The sequence below is a fragment of the Impatiens glandulifera genome, unplaced genomic scaffold (genome assembly GCF_907164915.1).
Source record: "Impatiens glandulifera unplaced genomic scaffold, dImpGla2.1, whole genome shotgun sequence".
Classification (NCBI taxonomy): Eukaryota; Viridiplantae; Streptophyta; class Magnoliopsida; order Ericales; family Balsaminaceae; genus Impatiens; species Impatiens glandulifera.
In genome coordinates, this window is record NW_025919116.1 from 17,593 (window position 1) to 33,442 (window position 15,850).

At 44.2% G+C, this 15,850-nt stretch overlaps 1 protein-coding gene and 1 non-coding gene across 2 annotated transcripts; both read left to right on the forward strand.

Annotated features, from left to right (window-relative positions):
- Positions 1-3,977: 3,977 nt before the first annotated feature.
- Positions 3,978-4,049, forward strand: TRNAN-GUU. The gene has a single exon. It is a non-coding gene; the product is annotated as a tRNA-Asn (tRNA).
- Positions 4,050-5,400: 1,351 nt separating this feature from the next.
- Positions 5,401-8,285, forward strand: LOC124917468 (NADH-ubiquinone oxidoreductase chain 2-like). The gene is made up of 2 exons (XM_047457892.1): positions 5,401-5,569; positions 7,639-8,285. Exons 1-2 carry the CDS (start codon positions 5,416-5,418, stop codon positions 8,283-8,285), a joined length of 801 nt encoding a protein of 266 aa, XP_047313848.1. The 5' UTR covers positions 5,401-5,415.
- The last annotated feature ends 7,565 nt before the right edge of the window (positions 8,286-15,850 follow it).

Sequence of the window (15,850 nt, forward strand, 5' to 3'; positions counted from 1 at the left end):
TACCAGAACAAATGGTTATCTTCATTCGTTATCAATTGGACAAGTAAGGAAATTTCTTGTTGAGTTACGTACTTACTTAAAAAGTAATAAACCTCAGTTCCAAGAAAGAATATCTGAGACCAAAACGAGAAGTAAACGGAAGTTCTTTTAAAACAAGCCATTCAAGAACAGAAGGAAGGCTTTCGACTGAAAGAACAAGCATAAAGATATTTCTTCCTTTTCAATTATCTTAAAAAACTATAAACATATATGGAATTAAATTGCGTCCAATAGGATTTGAACCTATACCTTCGGTTTAGAAGACCGATGACTCGTTTGTTCAGTACTGCTAACTATTATAGGAGGATGCCATCCCCCGGGACTACCACGGGGCTAAGTATAGTTTCATATCTTAAAGTGGAGGTTGTGGTTGTATAAGCTGCAAGCGGAACGTAGGCGCTTTAGGTGTGTGTTGATCATGCACTCTCGCGTCGTCTAATGTCGTATGTATTCTAGAGGTGGTGTGGTGATTGACTTCAATGCTAATGATTATCCCAAGGTTCAATGAATGAATTCAGGCATGATCCTGATAGAGATGCTTGTCTTCCTCTTCTATCTCCAAGCCGGCCATAAAAGAATAGATAGGTAAAGCAGCCAATAGCAGTCTGTTCTTGCCTATCGATAGATAGGATGTTGCTTCCATAAACCCTTTTCAAGTTATTTGCGTTATTGATAGATAGTGATATTTTCCGCCCCTGTCAAATACAGTAGAGGGAGAGAACTGTCCAAAGGGTACTGCTTCAACTGATACCAATTAATTGGTCTGATCTCAACCGCTCCGTGGGGGGCAGACCCCAACCGAAAGGCGCTAGACGGACTAAGGGCAAGCGAGATAAAGAAAGCAGCTGGCCCTATGTGTAAAACCTTGCCGCATGAGAGTCTTTCTCCAATGAAAATGAAAACCGTTTTTGGGCAAGACAAGAAAGCGCCCTTTGACACCAAGGAAATCTATGAGATAAGAGCTGATTGCTGACAATGACTTGGTGAAGGAAATCTATGAGAGAAGGTTCTCGAACCGAACTGGGTTCCGATCGAATAGAGCGCAGAGCCAATAAGTTCAGCTGAACAACCGTAGGGGCTTCCAGCAGTGATAGCTGAACTAACCAGATGGGCCGACCAAAACCTGGAGATGACATTTGAATCGGAAATCAACGTCGCGGCTATCCGAAAAACGCAGACTGAAGCTACGGATCACAAAATGCAACACAACAAGGGGATTTCCAAGCGCTTGCGCGAAGGAAGAAGCGAATCAATTAGAATGGGCGGAGAAGCGAAAGAAATATTTTCGAGCCCATCAATCAACAACGACTTCAAAGCCGTTGCGCGCTAGCTTGTAGTTGTTAGGGGAGGTGCCCCTTTCTAAAATTTTTCTATAATATAAGGTAAGCTTTTTAGAACCAATGTTTTGGAGTTTTCCACAACCTATACCTTACTAAAAAAGGGGGCTTATGTTTTTGCATTGCACTGCCGCATAAATAATTGATCCGCTGGGCTGGATGAGCAACCTTTGATGGAAAGGAATAGTTAAAAGCCATGTCACTTGGAACTGGTTGCTTACTTACTTTGAGTAATACCACTTTGGTAAGCTAAATTATCATATATTATATAGGCATGGTTTCAACCAATACAAGAGCTAGCTTCTATATGTTCTTCGCCTTCACATCTATCAGAAGCAACCTTCTATCCGGCCTCTGTAACCAGTAGTGGAGTCACTTGCAACTTTCAATCATCAAAGGAAGATTGAGCAAGGTAAAGGAGAAAGAGGTTGTCCCCTCTTCTCTGGTAACCCACCGCCGCATATGTAGGTAGAAAAAGAGGGAGCGGGAAAGGCAGAATGTTTGACTTTGGCACATAAGGTGGCGGGCTAGGTAACATAATGGAAATGTATCGGACTACAAATCCTAGAATGACGGTTCGACCCCGTCCTTGGCCTCGAGGAGTGGTGAGCAGCACCGAACTTTCATCAATCAAATGGCATAACATAAGTAAGGGGGGCTTTCCTTTGTTATCAATCCACAGACAACATTCTGTAACTTACAAACCAAAGAAATGCAATATGCGAGCTTTTTACGCTTCAATAGAATGAATTCGGTAAGGGTAGAATACGTCCTATGGTCGGTCAAAGGTCCTGTGCCACTTTCACTCCAATCTATATTACCTTCAATCCATCTTTCTTTGTCTAGCCAGCTCATAAAAAATTGTTAAACCGGCTGACACAACCGAATTGGTTGAGGAAAAGGAAAGCCAGACGACTAAGCACTCCCGCCAGATTGTCGAGGACACGTTTGAAGAGGAGGCGGGCGCCCCCTAAGTTTACCACCCCGCCCACTAATGCATTATGAGGGGGGGGGGGGGCAGGTGAACGGGAACCAACCGAAAACCCGAACCACTTTACTGACCCATGAATACTCGATTCATTAGAATCGGGGATGGATGAAACCAATCAGAAATGCAAATAGCACAAGCGAAGCCCGAAAACGGACCGCAACGACTAGGAATCGACTCGTGTCTCCGGAGTTTTGAGCGTAAGCTACCACTCATGAAGCGGAAAGGACCCACAACTCTCGAAGGGGCCACAAACCGCCCGAATCACTATAGCAAACCCCCTTTACTCAATGGATAACGCTTATTCTCTTTCAATCAACAAAATGATCAATGGGGGATCAAGAGGTCTTTATTGAAGAAGGCACCTGAAATAGGACTAATTCAGATCCAGAAGAATGGGCCTGGGCTGGAGAAAAGATGAAGATGCAAAGGGTAAAGAGTTGGTCTTTGGAACAACCAACTTGATAGTTGGATTCTAGCTCGCCCACAATAAGCAGATGGAGATTCTAGGATGGGGAAAAACAGCACTCGACATCTATTAAACAACACCAAGAACCCATACCATGCCCTTGGGATAAACTAGTGATGATTTCTATTCATGCTACCCTCGAGGACGTGTGTAAGAAGGTCTTTGTCGATTCCTATCAATATGGTGCACCTTTTAGTAGAGGGGCGTGAAAAGTGGAGACTTTGACCGGGATTAATTGATAGACATTTTGATTGAGGAAGAGAATCCAGGATGAACGCTTTTTTAATTCGCTATGTGCTGACTGGATGCGTACTCGCGTGATCAATTGATGGACAGGGGAATTGCGTGAATGACGAGACCGGTCGGCTCTGTACTCTATTGAGGGCGAATCTTGATTGACTGACAAAAGCGATTCAGATAAAAAAGAAGCATGGCATAAGATAGGCGGCGACTAAATATCCTTTAGCGAATTACTTGACTCTCAGGATGGAGGGGAGCCCGTAAACTCAAGCACGAAACGTTGAGTCAACAATCGCCAAGCGAGATCAAAACCAGCCCCTTGGTTCCAAACCTGACCTGCGCTTCTTCAAATATCCCCACCCAAATAAAAGGAAGGTAGGACTGCTTGAACTAACAAGCGAGAAAGTTGACTTTTCGAAAGAAAGGGGCGCGCTAGCTGCAATTAAACTAAAGCGCTAACGCCCTATCTATACTATAGTAAGGGCCATTTCTTGCTCGTTAGCATAAGATATCAAGGGCTTTTTCAACTTTATCTCTATCTCTTCTATGATTGAATAGCAGAAGTGCTACTGCCGTTGCTAGTGCTCAAGCTTTGAAGAGCATGACAGTGAGAGTTCGTGCTCCAGATCTTTTTTATGTTGGAGGAGACTTTCCAGCCTTTGTTGTCCCTCGGTAGAGGGAGTCTACTTAGCGAACTGGTAGGACACGGAGATCGATTGATCAATATTAATCTCGAGAGTGGATGGTTGGCCGCCGCCTCCTTATCCTGGAGGCTCTCCGGCCGGGGAGGGGCTTGCTATCGTAACCTTTTCTCCCGGTGTATGTGAAAAAGAGTGACGAACTCCTTTTTGTTTAGTCATAGGTTGGTCCAAAGAACGAGAGTCGACTTCCTTAAGTCCGTTCTTCCTTAGTAGCTCAGTGGTAGAGCGGTCGGCTGTTAACCAATTGGTCGTAGGTTCAAATCCTACTTGGGGAGATTATCTAGTTATCGCTTTTCTGATCTAGCGACCCCTGTCCTTCTCCTTAGTTTCTAAACTAGCAGAATCGTGGGACATCAAAAGTGGGAAATTTATTGATTTTATTCCTCACTCTCGTATAGGTGAACTTGGTTCATTCAATTCTTAGGAAAAAGAAGAATCCACTGGGAATGAATGGGAAGATTGGAGTAGTATCTTCATTAGCCGGAAAGAATAAGTCTCCCGTCATTCGAAGAACGAACAAGAAAAGGGTTACTGTTTAGGTAGGATAGATAGATTACGTCCAATGGCTAAATCTCTGCCAGCCAACTTCTTGTAGACTGAACTCTCTTCTCTTTATGCTCCGAGTTGTTTTTGGGTGGGATGGTCTTATTTTTCTTCGCCACTAGTGGCAACTTCTTGGTAATTTGTAAGGGAAAGGAAGATTTCCACTCATTTCATTCATTCGGCGCCTGCGGTGAGGCGCGACTCAAACGAAGGGGGAAAGCTTGCTTCTTGTAGCTCTATGTAAATTAGGCTTGGTAAGCGTAAGCTATTTAAGTAGGCTCACAGCTTCGCTCAGCAGAAGAGCCTTATTTGAATTCTATTAGTAAAACGCTAGCGCCCAACCTATACAAGGGACTTTGAGGGGATAGGGAAAAGGAATAAAACTAAGATGGCCACTCTGGAACATGGCTCGTTCATTCACTTGCTCATTCGCAGCTTCGCCGTAAGCGACTAGTCGCCTCCTTTCCTCCGCCGAAAGATGCTTAGCCAGAAGCGACAAAGGGGGTCCGTAGCCCGGGAAGGGAGAGTGGTCGAGTGGTCAAAAGCGACAGAGTGCAAATATGTTGAAGTTTTTCTACGTAGGTTCGAATCATACCTCTCCCACTTGTTTGTTGTAAACTTTAGAGAAGAGAGAGGAGGCATTCGTCAGCTCCTACAGGCCAACCTAAGAAGCTCTTCCTTTTTTTGGCCGTGCCGTTTCAATTGTATCGTATGTTAGTTAGAGAGGTTAGCGAACTACTATGATCTATAGATTCCCCATCTATATCCAGAAGCGAGTCGCTTCCAGCTTGACTTTTAGTCGTAGCTTATGTAGGTAGTGGTCGGCCTTCCTACACGCACGCGCCCGCCAGAATGCTTCCTTGGTTCGGGACGAAGCCAAGCCAATATATACGATAAGTGAAGGAAAGACCCCCCATTTCATAGCGCTTGGGGAACGCAAGTTTGATCGAGGATTGGAGAGAAAAAAAAAAACGCTTGGGATGGATTTTGGAGTCTTTGTGCGAGCCGTATGCGGTGAGAGTCGCACGTACGGTAACAAGGGTGGTTCGCGTCTATACGTGTAGTGTGGTGGTTGAGCCTACCCACCCTATTTGTTCCATGATCTATGGGTCCACTGGAGCTACCCACTTCGATCAATTAACTAAGATTTTGACCGGATACGAAATCACTAGTGCTCGATCTAGTGGTATTTTTATGGGGATTCTATTTATCGCTGTAGGATTCCTATTCAAGATCACTGCAGTTCCTTTTCGTGCGGCTTACGGACGGACGACCGCCTATAGGTGGTAGGTTAGGGTGGGTGGTACCGCTCAGATTGCGGCCAATCTTCCTAACAGGGCCGGGCTTAGAGCGCGCGAAACTCATCATTACCTCGTAAGGGCGTTGAGACCATAGCATGTTACACGAAAGCCCCACTTTATCTTCCGTGTTGTCACATAGCTGCTCGTCTAGAAGAGCCACTCGCTCTTCCATGTTGTCACACAAGATAAGCATGTCGCCCGCCTGCTGGCCGGGCGAATCAAAGTTATCTTCCGGTCAACTGTCCACCCAGTCAAGTGCAAAAAACAAAGTAGAATCACGCAACGCACGCTGCTGGTGTGCTTCCTGCTCGCGAGGAAAGAAAGAAGAGCGACAAGATTTTGTTCAGATTTTACTGTTTCCAGCATTGGAGCGGATTACCCAAAAAATCCCTGGGAATAATGAAAAACATAAAAAAATATCTCGGTAACGAAAACTATAGGGGGCTGTAATGGCGAGATCCAAGGGTTCACAGCTGCCCTTAATCAAAACCGCCTGGAAGTCCTAGGATCTTTAGTACTGTACTCTACCCCGAACCAGCAGTCTTCGCGCCAAGCAAGACCACCCTTGTCCCTTTCCTTTCTCGTTTCCGCCTCCTTCTTTTCTTTGCTTTGTTCCATTTCTAAGGCAAAGATAAAGTTGTTCGTATACCTACTTTACCTACTTGACGAAAGGGAACAAGTTGAGTTTCTGGGTTTATGGATTGGATTCAGTTAGTGCCACGACATAAGAAAAAGGAAGGAGTGACACTTTAGTTACCGGCGAACGCTTCCAAAGGTGACCCTCTCGAGTTTCCGGCTCTTTCCAAGATTTTAGTATTCGTCGCCCTACCAAAAGAAAGTTTTCAAACAGCCCGCCCTACTGAAGTACCAAGGGTGCTCTTCGCTCGGTGACTAAGAAATGAGTTTGCGCTTTCATTTCAGTGATGAGGTTGCAAAGAAAGAGGGAAGTAGAGCTCCTATTGACTAAAGATTGGTTCTTCGTTTTCCTTTATCATTTAAGTAGCTATTCAGCCCCTACTACTAAGAAAAATTCAAAAGGCAAACAACCCCCCCAACACTGGAAAGCGCCCTCCTTTTGTCATCCCTTTGCTTGAAGAACCTTCTAGTCGAGTCATTGCTTTGTTCACCTACCTTTAGCTATGTGGGGCGAGCTTGCGCCTTGCTTTCCTCTCACTTCGCTCTCTTCCTCGGACTGTGGTCGATCGACTCAATTACATCGACCTTTACCCGTTGATCGAGCTTGAGCTTCGCTTTCCATATTTTGTATTGAACGCATGGCCTAGCTAGGATCCTTCAAATCATCTTTGAGCCTATGTTCATTCAACCCCACCCCCTTTTTGAGTAAGGCTGGAAAGAATGCCCGCCAAGTAAAAATAAGGTCATGCTTCCCCCAACCATTCAAGGAAAGACTCGACGAAGGGAGGGTAAGGAAAACGCTTTCGGAGATCGTTATTTGTTTTTCATCGAAAACGAAGAAGGTTAACGTAGTCAAGCCTAGGGTGCGTGTTATTTGAAGGGAACATGATTTTTCGACCGCGGTTCTATGATTGCCGGGCCTCTCCTCGTTCCGCCCGGTGGTCTATTGGAATAGCATCGTTGCCTGCCCTTTCTAATAATGAATTCCGGCTCGGCCTGGGAAAGCGCTGGCAAAGAAAGGAAGGGGTCCATGTAGCTTCTACGTCCGCCCCCTTCTTAGTCAATGGGGCAGCAAGTTCGACATCTACTACAAAAGATATAATCCACTTTAGATAACCACACCTCTGCTAGGCAGCATGTGGAATGGCCGAGAGAGAACCTTTTTGGATATATAATCCAAGTCGAGAGTAGAGTTACGGGAACAGCCGTCTGATGGAAAACAACTTTTACGTTCGGTTCAGAGAGCACTTTTTTCGTTGAGAATGATTCGTTCCCTTTCGTGTGAATTCCCCAACGGCGAACTAAAGGGCCCTATCTATTCCATCTCTCGAGCCCTGAATACAAACCCCCTCCCCTTCGGAATCCATATCTCTTTTGACTCTATATATGTGGGCACCTGATATCTATGAGGGTTCACCCACCCCAGTTACAACATTCCTTTCTATTGTGCCTAAAATATCTATTTCTACTAATATTTCACGTCTTTCTATTTATGGTTCCTATGGAGCTACATTGCAACAAATATTCTTTTACTACATCATTGCTTCTATGATCTTAGGAGCACTGGCCGCCATGGTCCAAACGAAAGTGAAAAGACTTTTATCTTATAGTTCTATTGGACATGTAGGTTATATTCGTACTGGTTTCTCATGTGGAACCATAGAAGGAATTCAATCACTACTAATTGGTCTCTTTATTTATGCATCAATGACGATAGATGCATTCGCCACAGTTTCAGTATTACGGCAAACCCGTGTCAAATATATAGCGGATTTGGGTGCTCTAGCCAAAACGAATCCTATTTTGGATATTACCTTCTCCATTACTATGTTCTCATACGCAGGAATACCCCCGTTAGCTGGCTTTCGTAGCAAATTCTATTTGTTCTTCTCCGCTTTGGGTTGTGGGGCTTATTTCCTAGCCCCAGTGGGAGTAGTGACTAGCGTTATAGGTCATTGGGAAGCCGGGAGGTTACCACGAGTAAGTCAGTTTGGGAGACCGAAGGCAGTTTTCCATGCACCGGACACGTAGCTTACCGAATCCGTTGCGACACAGATGGGAATGCATGCTACGAAGGATATAATCGAGTCTGATACATCAACCGTCTACTCAATATCCTTGTACGAGTCCACAATCACTACACGAGATGAACCTTGGTTTGGTGAATTGAAGTTGTCCTTAGGTGTAATAGGACTCCCAGTTACTACGCGCGATCGTATACTGAGGTACTCCCTGCCGGTTGTTGGAACGATGCGAGCCGGGCTTCGATTCAGAAAGATGAAGGGACCAAAAGTTTAAATATGGGGTTCCAAATTCCCCATCTCATTGAGGGCGGAAACGAATCGACATCTCGATGTAATACAGCCTTTTCTATTTTAGTTAGGAAAGAACGGTGAAGTCCATCCCAACCGTCCAATGAAGAATAAGAGGAGAGCGTCAATGGCGCGCGAAGCGCATGCGGAACGAGCATAAAGATAAATTAAATAAGTGTGGAGGAAAAGTAGCCGAGCTCATTCCCTTCGCTTCTTGGACCCAAAGCAGTGCATTTCTGGCCAAATCAAGGATTCGGGGCTTCTTAGTATGGGACTTAAATGAATCCATTTTTTGAGTAATATATATGAATAGAAAGATAAATCGGATAGGATAGATGGATGGATTTCTCTTTTAATATCTAAAAAATAATCGATTGAATTCAACTTTGATTCAAAGAACTGCGCTTAGCCCTCCCGCTCATGAAACGACTCTGCTGTAATGGATGAAAGAGGGTCCGTAGTACCCGAAGCATTGGAGTGATCCAGTAGAAGGGGCCTAGAAGTGCCTACTATGGAACCACACTACTGATTTACAAAGTTCACCCTTGTCCAGTGCCTGGAAGAGCTAAGGGGGTTTCAATCCTTACTCCTTATCCCCTCGCCGAGGTCTTACTTATGAAGGGGGAAGAGTGGAGAGCCTCGAGAAGCACTATTGAGAGGAAGATCCTTATCCCCTCTTCATTCGGGTTCCAAACCTTTCTTCAATATAGGTGAGAATTCACGAGGCAGAGATGAAAGAGATCCAACACGGGAATAAAAAGTTAACTACGTCAAGCCTTTTGATCATTTTTAAAGAGGGGGATGAAGAATGTGGACAAAACAGACTCGCTTTTCCCAGCAATCTATGGTATGCGGCTTTAGGCTTTCCGCGCGCTCCATCCCTTGTTGGACTGGGCCTTTTTTGTCTCGCATTTATCATCGAACAAATACAGGAAAAGAATCATATTGAAAACGCTCCTAAGCCAAGCCCTTCCTTCATAGAGCCGTGTATTGTAAGTGATCCGAACCTGCCCGGAGCGATCCTCCCATAGAGGCAAGTTCAGTTGGTGAGCCGTCGTATGATGGGCAACTATCTCCTGCGGTTCGGAGAGGACTCAGCTGTTAGTTAATACCCCTTTGGTTTCGAGGTGGACCCTTTCACTCTTTTTTATTATATACGCTTAGCGAAAAGAATGTTTTTTGATACACCTAGGACATGGATTCTATATGAACCAATGGATCGTGACAAGTCGTTACTACTAGCAATGACTTCCTCTGTCATTACTTTATTCTTTTCATATCCCTCTCCTTTGTTCTCAGTTACTCATCAAATGGAACTCAGTTTATATCTTTAAGTTCTCTTATTGACAAGGTTCAAAGAAAGGGTGGGTCGAAGATTATAAGTAATCATAAAGAACACCTTCCCCCACCCCAGGGTCTCATCTCCTAGTTACTACATAATCCATCCACGATTGCATATTAGTATGTTAGGATTTTAAAGGATAGAAAACAAATGGTTGTTAAGAAGGTTTCTGAGTTCTCCCTCCCCTTCTCTCCTTTAGTTTAGTTAAGGGGGGCCATCGACTGCTACATTGATAAGAACAGCCTTACGGAGATTTGATTCTAGAGGATGAACTTGCGTTGGAATTATATAAATATATATAACATTTTATAAAGAATCTCCGCTCCGTCTTTGTCTCTCCGCTCGAGTAGGTGCTTTGGTTGACATTGATTCATCAAGGGTCCAGTCCCAGAGCTTCCGTCAAGTGGGCTTGCCCCGCCCGAAAGTGGTTTACATGGGGCTGGTGAGACATAGTAGTCACTCTCCTTAGGGAACTGGTTGACTGGAAGAAGTTCATCCGAAACCCTCCTAGTTAAGGATCAAAAGTCTATCGGCGGTGTACTATAATAGTGCCGGTGCACTATAGAAGAAGAGAGAAGGGAAGACTCTGAGTGTACGAAAAGAGCTTAAAGCACTTACTCGAATTTTGAAGTTATGAGTGACCGGCCAGAAGGAATCAACGAATGTTCTTAACACAATCTCGGCGAAAGCCGCAAAGGATACTCCACTTTCCTACCAAATCTCTCCTTATTTTGGTTACATACCTCCTGCATGTACTTATTGATTCATTTCCCTCTCCACCTACTTCCTGGTGGCTACTATCTCCCATCTCGCTTTAGAAGAGAAATGGGGGAATAATACCTGGGACTATCAAACAAAGGTCCCACAGTGCCGACAACAGCCTAACTGGAATTCTATCGTGCCATTTTCTCCTTTCCGGGTGGACAAACAACTAATGTATTGATCAGGACTAAAACGAAACTCATTACATTAACATGATTGTTTCTTAAAACGCGGTTTCCTTGTTATCATGTACGTAACCCGACCCTTAATAAGTTTGAAAAGTTGTTTCCTCGCTTATTAGTTGGCCTCCGAATCCATATTTGAGCTATTTACTTTTTTCCCTTTACTGGTGAGGTACTTAGACGAAAGGCAAAAAAGATAGTAACTAACCGAAATTACTGGAGTATACATCTCTCCTTTATGACTTGCCCGCGCTGATTAGCTTGCTTTGCATAGGAATGGAGTTGGTGGACAGACTCCCAACTTGGACAGAACGATTTGAAAGAGCAGAGATTGGAGATTGATTCAATACCTTTGGACAGCCGGGTGTGAGCAACTCTCGTACTCTATTTACTGGATCGTGCGTGGGGTGGGCTACCCATCATATGACGAGCAATTCGTCTGCATTTTTCTCATCCATTTGGATGATAAGGCATGCCTATCTATGTGTTATCTAGCCTTTGCTCTACTATCAACCACCAGAATCCTTATTTTGCCTGCCCGCCGTCCTCTCCCGCGGAAAGAGCTCGTTCGCCAAGTCCGAACTCCCACTTTATCATCTATGACGACTCTCTTTGATGCTAGCAACCTCCTTTTACCCTTTTCTGCTTCTTTCCCGTACATTCTAGGGAGATACTTGACCTTTACTTAGAGAGAGACAACGGTACCACACGAGACATGAGCGAACGAAATCCCTGTATCCAATGAAAGAGGATCGATCGGGCATGAGCCTTCGAGTGCACAAAGTATGTGATCAAAGGAAAGGCAAAGACATGAAACTTAGAGATCCTGAGCTACTAGGTCTTCCCAAAAGGGGAATTGATGAACTATTGTGTCTCAGTGCCATGGCATACTCATGTCTTTGAGCATTCCAAATGTCGACTCATTCATAAGAAAAAGTCGAACCCAAAACACAAAAATACATCTCGGGCTCATCATCCCCAGGCGCACACATCACAAAAGAGCTCTACTCTATTTCGACGACAAAAGACGAGACGGATTACCTAACTGAAGACCTTACCAACGAGAGACTTTGGTGAGCTCAGTGACATCGGTAATTCCGTACTATACTATGCAGACCACTTGGATTCCTAGGGCACACGGGACCTTATTAATAGAGCATGCATGAATTTTTTGTGGGGAGACAAGCCAGAGCGGAGAGGCATCCACCTAATAACATGGGATACGGTGTGTAAGCCCAAGCTTGCGGGGGGCATGGGGCTACGAGATTCCCAATTGTTGAACGAGGCCTTTATCATGAAAGTGGCTTGGCAATTACTCACCAATGAGGATTCCTACTAGGTATAGGCAATGAAAGGTAAATACAAGTGGGGAGGGGAAGTGGAAGTCGCGCCCAGAGCCAGCCTAGCTCAGTTCTATGGCGTGATATATGCAAAGTGTGGCCGCATCTAGTCAGAGGTATTAGGTGGTCGCTTGGGAATGGGAAGAGGGTTCGGTTCTAGGTTGACGTCTAGAGCGATGTTGGTGAACCTCTCGCCAATGCGGCAACAAGTGAGCTCCCGGAGGGATGGAAAGTAATGCGTGTCCATTAGTTTGTGGATATAAATGGAGAGTGGCGCTGGAGAGATTTTTCCGATTTAATTCCACCAGAGATGCTCAAATTCGTTGTTGCCGTTATACCACCGCCCTTATGTGAGAGAAGGGGATGGAGGTGATGACGTGATGTTTTGGAAATGGTCTGCGAATGGAAAATTCACAGTCAAATCGGCCTATGATTCGCTGTGGAATTGCCGTTCCTCTGATGTAGATACAAGTGTCAATTGGAATCTTGCTTATCGGCGGCCGAGACCGCAGAGAATTCGCTCTTTCCTCTGGTTAGTAATGAAAGGCCAAAATCTGACCGATTTCGAAGGCACCTTTCTCGGCACAGTGCTCTCTATGTTTCAGTTTAGAGGAGTCAATTCAACATACCCTTAGAGACTGTCCTGAGGCTCGATTAGTGTGGCAGCGGCTGGTGCCGGCGTTCATGGCCGAAGCATTTTTTGCCATGGAGCTCCGGCATTGGCTGTCAAATAATCTTCAGGCATGATGGTAGAGGACTGGGGGTTCTTATGTTTGGCCTCACTTGCTGGAAGATATGGTACTGGCAGGATATGCAGATTTATTAAGGGGAAGTTGTTCAGTTGTATGACAAGGTTGAAATAATTAAAGCGAAGACTAAGGAGATACAATGCTCGACCTGTTTAAAAGATGGAAAGATGGTACATAAATTTGCTAGAGAGAGAACAGCTATACGCTGGTTGCCTCCACCGCCGGACTGGATCAAGATTAACACAAACGTGACTGCCCCTATATATAAAAGGCAGTCGAACAAGGAAAAAACTCTAGTTCGCGATTTGTTCGCTTCTATAGCGGTTCAAAATTATTTAGAAAGAAGTAAATGTAAAGTTGTTTAATTGATCCATCAAGAAGAGAATGGAGTACATCAGATACCGGCAGTCCAAATTTCAAAGATATACCGACCATAGGTATCTGACCATCAGATACCGACAATCGTCTTCTAACATTACCAACCTTTAAATATCAGGTTTTCATCATCAGAAAGAACCTGATTTCCGACCTCTTGCATTGCATTACCATAACGAAATAATGATAAAGAGAGATTTATCTTGTGACTCGGAATGAACCTTTCTCGGTAGAGGAAAGATAGATTCCTATGGAGCATTTAGAAACAAGCAGAAAAATCGAACGACGAATTCTTGCGTGGTCCAAGGAAAGAAAAGGTCCGCTTCCACGATTTCATCTATATTGAATCTTAATATCAGAATAGCTTATATAGTTCATGATTCAATTCAGGTCCACTGACTTTTTATTTCTTTCTCTTTCGGATCTGATTGGAACAATAGAGAAGTAGGAAAACTTTGGCGATTCATAATGGGGTATAACGAATATCTATGTCCCAGGACATAAAATATAAATAATGAAAGATGAGGAAGACGCTAGTCTTCCGTGACATAGCAGTTCTCTTAATCGACTACTTATCATTATAATTACTTAAAAAAAAAACTACTCACAGGCGGTTACCTTTTTTTTCTACTATATTCTCTACTTCAAAATGAAAACTAAGACAAGAGTTTCGTGGAAAATAAAAACCTTTTTCGGAAGCGATAACTTACGCCCCTCTTTCTTAGGGCATTTAAAGAGCGTGACTCTACCGCTTAGTTAAAAAAAAGGGCCCATTTGATTCAATTCATGTATTAGCCCACTATGAGTCTACTACATATATATAAATATATAAATTTTTATTTTGAATTTTATTAATAGAAGAATATAGTATATCATTCGTGTTTCTGTTACAATATAGCGAAACTATATGGTTCGAATGAAGAGAAAAAGAAAGAATTTTATATTTTAGGCTGTACACCTTATTTTCCTGCGATTGTAGTTCAATCGGTCAGAGCACCGCCCTGTCAAGGCAGAAGCTGCGGGATCGAGCCCCGTTAGTCCTGACCCGACGGATTTAATAAATACATCAATTCATCTCTTCATTTTCTGTTCAAAGGGAGACAGGGAGCAGAATATCATTCCCAACGGGGAATCTTTTTTTTATCTCCTTTCTTAACTCCTGGTGCTGCTATTCTTCAACTCCATACTTGGATATTCCCATTCCAATTCCTATCATCATCGTTGCAGCTTGCGAGTTTGAGGAGGATAAGGTCGATTTGATGGAGGTGCAGCAATCCCCCCGGTGCCATTTCTGAGCCACTACCACTAGCTCAGGATCTCCAAGATGCTCGACCACAAGGAGAGGAGAGACCTTTGTTTGAAATACAAGCTTCTGAGGTCAACCAAGAGGACATCTGGAGGGAGTTGAAGCAGCAGGAACAACCGGCGCAGGTCTATCTATATGCCCTAATGAGACGAGGTGTAGCGTAGTCTTGTCAGCGCATCTGTTTTGGGTACAGAGGGACATAGGTTTGAATCCTGTCACCTTGATGTGACGGGCTGATGTGCACAGCCCAACAGCATGCCTATTAAGGCAGGCGAAAAAAAAGTGCTTATTGTTAAATATGAAATCACTGGACGTCTACTGCACGGTGCAGTTGGCGGGTAGATGATATCTACCGAACCCTGATCATTATACAAGAAACTTGTGTTACTATTAGGCTTTCCCCGGGGCGAAACTTTCGTTGGTCTTGTTTCGATTGACACGGAGCCGACCGAAGGTCGGGACAGGACTGATATGGAGTTTAAATCTCACCTCATCTTGTCATAAGGTGAAAGCATGAGTCCTCTGACTCTTCACCAGAGGTGCCCCCCTTTGGGTGTCTCAGGAAGACACTCAACTAGGTGAGACTTAGGTCCGTCACTGTCGGGTTCCACGTCATTAAGGAAGCGGACTACAGCACGGGTGTTACGGAAGCCCTTCCCTAGTAGGAGACTGGGTAGGTTGGTTCAAATGGTAGTGTGCGTACTCACTATCATTGTCCATACTTAATTTAGTCTTATGAGTGGGCGAAATCGTTAATAGCTGTAACAATGAAAGCCTTATTTGATGTGTTACATCGGCTCTCTACTCCTAAGATTCTCGGATGAATCGATCCAATCCAATCTTGGAGTCGAATAAAGACAAAGGATATGTCAGTGACCTAGCGCGACAAAGCACTATCCGAGGGCATGGAATGTCTCATTTTTTGGTCAGAATCTCCACAGTTGTATTATTGGTTGTAACTTGACTCACCCTATGCTATTCTGTTTAGTACTCGGCTTTGATTGGAATATCTTTTTAGTAAAAAAAGGAATGCTAATGGGCAGATCTTTACACTTCCTATTTTGTCGGCTCGGGTGGTGTGCCGGAGGGATCTTTCTAACAGTAATATTAGCTTTCCTTGATCCGGAGAACGTGGATTACAATAACATGATGCCTACAAAGGGGGCTTTCGGCGCATCAAGCTTGGAGGCGGAGGGGCAAAACAACCAAGCGCCACTATACCCCAGGG

Coding starts and splice junctions, on each gene's coding strand:
- LOC124917468 (XM_047457892.1), top strand. CDS start 5,416: ATGATCTATGGGTCCACTGGAGCTACCCACTTCGATCAATTAACTAAG. Junction 5,570..7,638: donor GATCACTGCAGTTCCTTTTC/GTGCGGCTTACG, acceptor TTTTGACTCTAT/ATATGTGGGCACCTGATATC.